The sequence below is a fragment of the Psammomys obesus genome, unplaced genomic scaffold (assembly GCF_907164565.1).
Source record: "Psammomys obesus unplaced genomic scaffold, mPsaObe1.curated_primary_1811, whole genome shotgun sequence".
Taxonomy (NCBI): domain Eukaryota; kingdom Metazoa; phylum Chordata; class Mammalia; order Rodentia; family Muridae; genus Psammomys; species Psammomys obesus.
The window spans coordinates 7,580,139-7,590,272 of NW_026595981.1; the positions used below are offsets into that span (position 1 = coordinate 7,580,139).

A 10,134-nucleotide genomic window follows, 5' to 3' on the forward strand; every position below is an offset into this window, starting at 1 on the left:
CAGTAGCGGAGGGACCTGACAGAGCTCACTCAGCAGATGCCGAAGGAGGTGCTCAGACGTGGTGGAAGGGTCAGGCTGCTGTTGTGCATTGTGGAACTAGGAGATTCAAAACAACAGGTTGTTGGACGGAGGTGTGGCCTTGGTGGGTGGACCAGAAGTCCTGACAGATTCTCCTGAAGAGGGATACACAGGAAATGTCAGAGCTGCCTTCCCTCAAATCCCCTGCCTCCTCCACCCTCTTACCAAGCCAACCCTTGCAGGATGCGAGGACATGCTGTTGAGAGGCAAGCCTTAGGATGAAAAAAAGACAAACTAGAAGGAAAGGAAGGGGTTGAAGGAGAAAAGCCATGATAATAGCGTTGTAGGGCAGAGAGAAGACTGGGCCAGGAGTACACAGCCCTGGAGTCGAATCTCAGAATCTCAGCTCCTCCTCTCCTCTGCTCTCTTTTACTTTGGGCATGTCAACCTGGAAGCCTCAATTTCTGCATCATAAAACAGAGGTAGGAGTTAGACATAGTGGTGCATGCCTGTAATCCTAGCCATCAGGGCACTGAGACAGGAAAATCATGAGTTTGGGGGCAGTCTGGGCTTTTTTGTGAGCTCCAACCAGCCAAGGCTACATATTAAGGTCCTCTGTCAGAAAACAAAACAGAAAATGAACAAAATCTCAGGCTAACAATAAGCTCACTTAGACTACAAGAACCTTGGTAAGAGTTCCACAGTCTAACAAATCATCAAGGACATTAATTGGATTATGTTTTGGGGCATCTTGCTGTTTTGAAACTTTTCCTTATTAACTTATAGATGTTCTAAAAGTAAATACTCAAAATTTTTCTGTTTAAAATTGTCATTAAATCAGGATCGCATAATGACAAGTCTCCTGATAAGAGATTGGCCTACGAGCGTATTCTAACTTTTCTGGGAGTAAATAAGGGGAAACAAGATGCTGTGGTTCTAGACCAGGTTGGCCACAGTGAGAGCAATAGTGTGTATTATGGCACAGTCCTCATCACTTCAGAGTCCAAACAGTTCAGGTCACCTCAAACCATCATCTGAGGAAAAAAGTGTCCCATCCAGCTCTCTCACCATGTCCAAGAACCATGAAGAACCTATTCAGTCAAGCTGTTAAGTCCTGCTGATGTTTCTGGCGAAGCAGGCGTTGGGCCACCTGACCCACTTTTCAGTGGCCAAAACTCAACGGCTGCTGTTGCTTCCATGGCCGCCAGGTTTGGACACTGCCCTCAAAGCAGGGTGACTGTCTCATCATGGAAGAGCAAGTCTAGATACATTCCACCCCACTCACTCCCTAGTCTTGGCGTTGAAGTGGGATGACCAATCCATCTGGAAAGTCCACAAACTCTCAGTGTCTAACAATGTTGGACTTGGAAGAAAGAGCTTTTATTCACCTCCTCTTGGGAAGGCTCTGGGTTATCGAGTGCATGAGTCCATCTTCTGCCTGCCTCCGGCCCTCCATAGGACCTGGAGGCACGGGGGGGGGGGTAGTAATTTTGGCTACTAACACACTGCTTCCAAAAACCCATTCCCAAGCGCCTGCTTCTATTTCATTAGGGCTTTACCAAAAAAAAAAAAAAAAAAAAAAAAAAAAAGATGTGATTTCATAGTGGAAAAAAAGTGTAGCTAGCCATCTTGCTGGCAAATGTTAACATCTGTATCAACTGGCATTTTCCCCAGCACACACTATACACACTCACACATATGTATACACAGCTTATCTGCATGCTAAAACTGGCACTGACACAATCATCCCAGGCACTCTATATACTCACACATATATCTTTCAATCAAGCAATACAGGAGTCAAATTGCAGGACCTCCATGACATTTTTTCAGCTGTGTTGATAAATATCTTTTCTTTTCCTTTTTTTTTTGAGTCAGAGTCTGGCTTTATATGGCCCAGGTTGGTCTCAAACTCAAAAAATTCTCTTGCTTCAACTTTTCTAGTCCTGGGGATTTTAGATGTGTACCTCCATACCTGGCTCATCCTTCACATTCTTATTGAGATCTCAGTGCTAGGTGCTAATGATAAGGTGGGAGAGTGAGCTAGACCGGAGGTCCTGCCTATCTATGTACCTAACACCCCCACAGCTAGCCTGCTGTTTGCAGCCCATACCACTCACTAAAACCCATGTGTTGTGAAGCCTCCTTGCTACTGCTGTATTCTTGAGTACTGAATATGCCAAAGTGTTGATTTGTTCAGGGTTTTGAAGCCTGAAGAAAAAGTGTGCTTTCAAAACTGCCTCTGGTGACTACCTTTCTGGACAGGACCAATGACATTCTCACCTCCTTTCAGAGTGTCTCTGCTGACTTACAGGAAAGGCAGGATAGAAGGCTTTAGAATGGAATGAGTGCTTTAGCTTTCTGGGCAACACAGTCCACTGCCCAGACAGCTACAGGTACAAACCATTTAGTCTCTTTCTGTAGGCAGATAAAACTTCTCTCCTCAGCACGCAACATTTACAACCTGTAAATGGGGGGAACAAGATAACCCCACCCAAGAGATTCATGTGTCCCCAAAAGTCACTTTCTCTGCCACAGCTTCTCACCTTTCAACTTTGTCTATTGCTCTCCCCCAAACAAATGAAAAGAAAAACCAAAAGTCCCATTTTTTTTCCCTAATTCTCTTGCCTAGTGTTGAGCTGTTCTACTGCTGCTTTGAACAATGGCATTGTTGCAGGGCTGAAAGCCAGTGTGGAGACAAGCTTTGAGGTGGGTTGAAACACAGAATGTTCCAGAAGTGGAAAGTAAGCTGTGGAGAGAGGGGTGACTTGAGGGTGCAAAGCAGACAAGAGCAAGTCAAGACCAGGCTTTGTTGGAGAGCTTTGTAAGCTGACTTCTTTGCTGGGGTCCTGATTTGATTCTGGGATTGCTCTCCCTGACGCTCAGCTATTTTGTTAATCTCCAAAGGCTTTCTGCCTCTGGAACCTTACCATCACTCTCCAATAAGACAGCAAGAATCAGGCATAGGGTACAGGCCTGCAATTCAAGCACTACAAAAGCTGAAGCCAGAGGATGTTACTAGTTTCAGGACATCCTGGGCTACAATAGTAACCTCAAGGCCAGGAGCATACAAATCCACCAGAGTTGTCATGTGTCTCTAGATGTCCGCAGGTCCATGTTCATCCTCCCTTAGAATGACACAGCCCTTTACGGGATGCTTACAAAGTGACTTGGTTTATTTCTTCATACAAGTCACATGATGAGGTTAGAAACAACTGTTTACTCATCACCGTCTACACAAGAAGTTCAGAGAGGTCAAGGGACTTGCTCAAGGCCACATAGCTGGACAGAGGTAGAAACAGGCCACTGGCTGTGGTGGCTATAATATAACCAAAGGTTCTTTCCATCTGCCCAGCCTCCCCTGTCTGACCCCTTTCTTTCTTGCCCTCCTCTCATTTCTTCTTTTTTCCTTCTATACCTAAAGGCTGCCTGGCCTGGTCAGCACAGGCCATACCTGATATATTCCAGGCTTTTGCCTTGCATCTCTCAAACACAGACCATCAACCATCCCAGAGAAGAGGAGAGAACTTAGGGAAAATATATGTAATTGTGACTGAGGAAATCTGCAGTGAAGCACAGAATGCTCTATTTCAATAGTTCAATGGTTCTTGAGTTTTGAGAGGTTGTAGATGCCACTGACTCCTGGACCATTTCTCTAAAAAAAGATGCAATTGCTATGGACAACATTACACACTAGTCCTTGAAGTTTATGTAGGTACCATAGTCATGAAGCTACTCTGGGTGAGAGATGAGCAGTTCATGGTGTCCCATCCTTAAGCATCTTGTTCTATCCTTTGCTCTTCCCAGGTGGTTCTAGCAGAGCTGGACACTTGAAGCATCAGGACAATCTATCTGGTTGAAAATGCATACCTCAGCCCTCAGCTGCACTGAATCAGCATCTGATCTTCAATAAGATGCTAAGGGCTACACAAGCATTCTAAAATGTGCAGTGTCCAGAGATTTTCTCCAACACATGCTTTTCCTCCACCCAGTAACATTTCAAGCGAAAAACTTGCCCAACCCTTGAACCCACCATAAATATCCCTCCTCAGCCTTCTCTGTATCCGCACAAGAACTTTCATGATGCTGTATGTCTAGTTACTGTAATTATCCTATATGTCACTTGAGTTTTCCTTGGGTGAGCAAAATACAAATGTTTAAGGGCTCTACTAAAGATGACTAAAACAATGTCTCTGTCTCCGCTTGGCTGATCCACAGGCTCTTTCCCTAAGACTCTCACTCCACCTAAGGCTGCTCGGAGCTTGGCACCTTCACAGGACAAGCTTCATCTTACAAATACCATAAGTTCCTTCATGAAAACGGAGCTGGAGTATAGCCACAACAGAACCCAGGAAATTCTTGGATGCCAGAGGCATGGAGAAAGCAATGCTCAGGTTTTTTCTGAAGCTCAGTCAGTCCTATCTTTGTTGGCAGCTCTTTGTTAAGTCTAACCCACTCTCCCCAACAGCCCTTCCTCTGAGGCTTGCCCAAGGTGGACACTGACCACACTATCATTGTGACCAGATGGTAGAGAACACGGAGAAAGCTCAGAACCAAGCCAGCATGAATACTTGCTTTAGCCTTCTCTATCACCCTGGGCATATCATAGCCTTGTTCTTGGCCTCAGTACCTCCATCTGAGAAATAAGCACTTCCTCCCAGAGGTCCCATTCCACTAGATATTCTGTGAAGGAATAATGGAAAATCATGGTCCTTGAAAGAATGGCAGATCCAAAGTCCTAGGAACACAGGCCACTTGGACCTGAGAGTTCACTTGGAAAGAGTAGAGGGCATCTGCTGGAGAGTGAATGTGGACACGAGCCAACTATGCACCCAAAGGCTTGAGGTGTGGGGAGGCCATCTGGAAGCATAGGCCAGAAGACCATGAGCTACACAGGAAGGAGTTAGCTAGCAAGAGAACTGTGGAAGTGGCCAGCTGAAGGACTAGGAAGTGCTTCTGATCTTTCTAGAAAGCTCAGTGTCACTTCTTCTTTCTTCCACTCTGACAAAAAGTGAGTGGGAGGGTGTGGCATGGAGCAGGGTACATGTGGAGGATGAGGTTATTCTCTCAGAGAATCTTTCCATTGCTCATCTGGGTGGTAAGAAAGAGAAAGCCCAGGGCTCCTGGGATGCTGGGGACCAGCAGAACATTGATCCTCACCCCTTTGCATCTTTTCCCCAGCTTTTCCCTTGACTGCTCCCAAGCCAGAGCTCAGCCCAGGCCTTTTCTGAGCCATTGCAGATTCCCAGGCCCACGTGAGAACTGCCTGGCTGTAAGCCCAGCATCTGGAACGCACACTTCAGCCAAATGTCTCTCCCAAAGGACCTGGGAACTTCCACTACTGCCTCAGAATGGACTTTCCACTCTCTTATCCTGCTCTGCCTCTGACCTACCAGCTGTAAAGAGCATCCTTTGTTGACAGAATGAAGTGAGAGAGCGATGGACTATTACTTTCCTTTCTTTGGACTGTGATTTTCACATCATATTGCCTCCTCGTGTCAACTATGGCTTGTAACAGCCAACTTACTTTCCAGTGGTGACTGCCCAGGCTCAGAAGCCTGCCACAGTGCTTTTCACTGTGACCATGGGCCACATGAATCTGGGTATCTCAGGCAGGAATAGGCTTCTTTGCATAGAAAGAGAAGGTGATACTATACAATTTCTCGGGGGCTTTTAGGTCTCTAATTCTTAGGGCTAATAGTAGCATCTTTCAGCTTGTTAATGCTACAGAAAGTCCAAGGAATGACTTGATTTCATAGATGGCATATTCATAAATGAGACATGGGCTTCTATGAACATGAGGGAAATAGCTTTGATGTTACAACAAGAAGCGCTGGGTAGAAATGACTATGCAAAACTACTGTCTCCAGTCCTGAAATAATTCACATATTTGAGGTGAATAGAATGAGGAAAAGGGCTGAGCCAAACTCAGAGCAATTTGGACTCTAGTTGGGAGGACAATGACTAGCAAGATAATGGCATAGGTAGGGCAAAAAGAAGGTCCCAAGAGGTACAGCAAAGCAGCAGCACATAAGTGTCATGCCCTGCCTTTTCTTTCTTTCTTTCTTTCTTTCTTTCTTTCTTTCTTTCTTTCTTTCTTTCTTTCTTTCTTCCTTCCTTCCTTCCTTCCTTTCTCTCTCCTTCCTTCCTTTCTCTCTCCTTCCTTCCTTCCTTCCTTCCTTCCTTCCTTCCTTCCTTTCCCCTGAGACATGGTTTCTTGGTGAAGCCTTGGTTATCTGAGACCAGGCTGGCCCCAAACTCACAGAGATCCACCTGCCTCTGCCTCTCTGAGTGCTGGGATTACAGGTGTGTGCCACCATGTCCAGCTTGTTCTATTTCTAATTCTGCCCAACAGTCTAGAATCTCTGCTCTAGATTCTCTGTGAAACTAACATCCACCATGAGGCATTAAATCTCATGTCCAGGGACAGGAATTCTGAAACCACTGTGTCTCGGATGGGAATATCAGCCCCTGTGTCACCTGTGTTACCTAAGTGTAACTAGGTTTTTGGCAACTTATTATGCCTGGTTCCCAATAAGCCATCATTATGCTGCTAATGACCAGTTACTATGGATTAAACACAGTTGTTTTTTTTATACTGCTCATTTCTTATCACAAATATAGTAACTGGCAAACTGCTTTCTTCTAAGAATCCCCTCCCTATTCCTTTATAGTCATTGTCTTCGTGACCTTCTACGAAAGTCCTAGGTCCAACTTTGCCCATCAGAAAAGACTCATAAGGACCCTGCAGTGGGATGAAGAAATCAAGACACACTGCTCAGCCTCTGGCATGCCTATCATTTTTGTGAAAGAGTCGGCTGAAATTAATTCTAATGACTTTCAGATTATTGCCCTGATCCCATTATTTCTGGAGAAAGCTAAGCCTGGAAAGCTGTTAAGCCAGACATTCCAGCTGGCTCAGTCATGGTCCCTGGAAATCAAGAAGGGAGCAAGGAGGAGAGCAGGAGCAGTAAGCTTTGGCCACAGGTTCCTAGTTCAAAGTGACTTAACCACAAGGAATATTTCTCAATGGCCAGCTAGCTGCTTATTAGTTTGAGGGAGCTAGCACAGAAAGAATAAGTAACATGATGATAGTGTGGACAGGAACTACTTGGGTTCCATTCCAGGGGATCTCAAGGCAGTTTCCTACATGACCCTTCTGGGCCTCAGCTGCCTGATCTATAGAATGGGTACTAACACTACTTACGGGAGCTGGGGAATTTAGAAACTGCATTGTGAATGGTTCCAAACATTCTTGAAACAGACTAAGCATTGTATGGAAATCTCTTCTGCACCATGAGCTGACTTGTATGGCTTTCCAGGTCTATATTCGTACAACTCAGATGGGTCACGCCAATGTTACAAAGCTCTTCAGTTCTGCAATGTATCTGGGAGCCACCAAATGGAGTGAATTCCCTATCCAACACGGCCCGTTAAAAAACAAGTTGGTGGACTTATTGGGGTCCTTTCCCAGCTCCAGCTCCAAGATCTCTTGGGCCAGGAGCAAGCTGGAATATGCTTCTAGTATCTTCCTCAGGTCTTAGGGCTCTTTCAGTGAAAGCAGAATCACTTTGGGCACACTTGTGGTCAGTCTGGGATGACTGTTCCCCATCCCTTCCCTCTCCCTCCCTCCCTGCTCAGCTTCATTTGCTTGAAGCAGTGGCTGGAAAAAGTACCAAAGCCTAATCCAAAGCTTCTCTCTTTCACTTCCTGGAAACCTCCTAGGGTTGGTCTGCACTTACTCAGCAAAGTCATCCTTCCACTTTTCACCACTCATTGAGGATGATGCTGCTCCTTGGAACCAGGCCCCCTGCCTGACTCCACCCCCTGGCTTACAATAAAAAGCTGAGGCAGAGCAGCCAGAAGAGCAGAGAGAAGGGAGGCCAACCCAGAACCTGCCAGCTGTCACTGAAGCCAGCTCTTCCTTCCTCCTCCACCATGCAGATCTCTGCCACGATTCTGTGTCTGCTGCTCATAGCTGCTGCCTGTAGCATCCATGTGCTGGCTCAGCCAGGTGAGACCCCAGCTTCATTCTCCTTACAGCATATTATCCCACTTTGGATTGTCATGGGCCACCATCATAGTCACACCTAGACTACTTTTTTTTTTTTTCCTGAGGAAAGGCAGGTGAGAGAAGGACAAAGGAGCTTACCCAATTACACAGAGTTTTAATCCTAAAATCTAAATTTGGAATCACACCTCAATACAGTTCTTGCTCGAGCTACTTTCCTCAGTATTTGAGAACCTGATTAATAAAGGGTGGGCCTGGGTAGGTGCGTTTCTCCACATAGAAGAGCGAAGGGGAAGACAGCAGAGATCTACGCTGTGTTTCATTCAGCCCAGCTTCCAGAGATAGCAGCTTAGCAGAGGTGGTTGGTATCAGAGATCCTCAGGACCATTTAGATTTTGGGGGCCTGGAATAATGTACTCAGGTAATCTTCTTAAGCCCTGGTAATTCTTGGCTCTCCCAATGACAATCCCCAGAATCACACCTAGTTCTAACGGCATCCCGTTACCCAAGCTTGCTCACTTACTTTAGGACACAAATGACAGAGCCAGTCAGTGTATCAGGAGTCACATCCCAGCTCTGATGTGTGGGTGTCTACCTCCCATCCTGCTGAAACTGCCTTCTCCTTGAGGTTCTTCTCTTCTCTAAGGTCATCAGTATCTATCCTGCACTAATGTGTCCCTCCCCCTTCTATTTTTTTTCTCCAGAGGGAGTTACATCCCCACTCACCTGCTGCTACTCATTCACCAGCAGAAAGATCCCAGAGAAGAGGCTGGAGAGCTACAAGAGAATCACCAGCAGCAAATGTCCCAAAGAGGCAATAGTGTGAGTTGCACAGCCAAGCCCTCTCTGGTCCAAAGTTCTTCCTCAAGAGCGAAGGATGGTCGTCATATACTTACAGTCAGTCATATTGGCTGATATTGGCTCAGATCCAATATCAAGTGGCTCCCAATGGGGAAACTGAGGCGAGAAGGAAAAGGCAGTTCCCAACAGCACTGTCTCTATGGATGCTGTCCAGTCCTTTCCAATGCCAGGAGCTTATCCTGGAAACCCTGCAGGAGCAGCAAGCCACTCTGAGTTCCCTTTTCTACTGCCCCTTCCATGCACACCAGGCTGAACTTCATCTAACTGTGTCTTCTCTTTTCCCACAGTCTGGTTACCAAGCTCAAGAGAGAGATCTGTGCTGACCCCAAGGAGAAGTGGGTGCAGTCATACATTCAGAATCTGGACCAGAAGAACCAAAAGAGATCAGAAACTACAGCTGCACTTAAAGTTGCATCTACCCCAAGATCTTCAGCACCTTTGAATGCTAACTTGACTCATGCACCTGCAGCTAATGCATCCACTACTCCCTTCTCCACAGCAACCTAAAGCGCTTCTGTCGGAGTGACCGCTATGGCAGTGAACTAGTGTAACTTGGAATGTGATGCCTTAAGTAATGTTAAACTTATTTAACTTATTGATGTTGTAATATTCCCTTCCATGAATACTAGGAATTCTTAGATGCAAGTTGTGGATCTGTTCCCCCCCCCCCCGTGAATCCTGATTCTATACTTTAAATGTAATGAGAGGTGAATCTTGTAAAGATGAATGGAAAAACTTTGTGTTTGTGATTCCAAGGCGTTGTTTAAAATATTATTATGGAAATGGAGATTTCTAATTATTAAGAGAAATATATTATTTTTGTACACAGTCTGGCTTTGGGTGTTTTCTTGAGGGAAATTTCTTTCTTTCCATTTTTTATTGTAATTTTTATTAATTACACTTTATTTATTTTGTATCCCCCCTCCCGCGGTCCCCTCCCTCCTCCCCTCTCCATCCTAACCTCCCTCCCCCTTCTCCACGCATGCCCCTCCCCGGGAAATTTCAAAGCTGAGAATATCTAAGCTTGGCGGACGGTGCAGGGTGGGGAGCATATTGTGAAGGAATGGTAGAATTTTTGAATTGAATGGTCTCGTCTCATCTTAAAGACAGAACCCGATCAGGTACATTGTACATAGTACCATTGTTCAGTCCCCAGTATTGATTCTCAGGCACATGCTCCATCCAGCCCTTCCCCAGTCATGTGTTCCAATTGCCCTTTAGTGAGGATACATCACTTCCGTCCG

At 45.7% G+C, this 10,134-nt stretch overlaps 1 protein-coding gene across 1 annotated transcript; it reads left to right on the forward strand.

Moving 5' to 3' along the window:
* The first annotated feature begins 7,896 nt into the window (after nucleotides 1-7,896).
* On the forward strand, nucleotides 7,897-9,718 carry LOC129686112 (C-C motif chemokine 2-like). The gene is made up of 3 exons (XM_055619827.1): nucleotides 7,897-8,032; nucleotides 8,734-8,851; nucleotides 9,178-9,718. The coding sequence occupies exons 1-3, from the start codon at nucleotides 7,957-7,959 to the stop codon at nucleotides 9,395-9,397; spliced, it is 414 nt and encodes a 137-aa protein (XP_055475802.1). The 5' UTR covers nucleotides 7,897-7,956; the 3' UTR covers nucleotides 9,398-9,718.
* The last annotated feature ends 416 nt before the right edge of the window (nucleotides 9,719-10,134 follow it).

What these genes read in the sequence shown, in the direction of transcription:
- LOC129686112 (XM_055619827.1), top strand. Translation starts at nt 7,957, where the DNA reads ATGCAGATCTCTGCCACGATTCTGTGTCTGCTGCTCATAGCTGCTGCC. An exon ending in CCATGTGCTGGCTCAGCCAG is followed by an intron (nt 8,033 to 8,733) that starts GTGAGACCCCAG and finishes TTTTTTCTCCAG; the next exon opens with AGGGAGTTACATCCCCACTC. An exon ending in TGTCCCAAAGAGGCAATAGT is followed by an intron (nt 8,852 to 9,177) that starts GTGAGTTGCACA and finishes CTTTTCCCACAG; the next exon opens with TCTGGTTACCAAGCTCAAGA.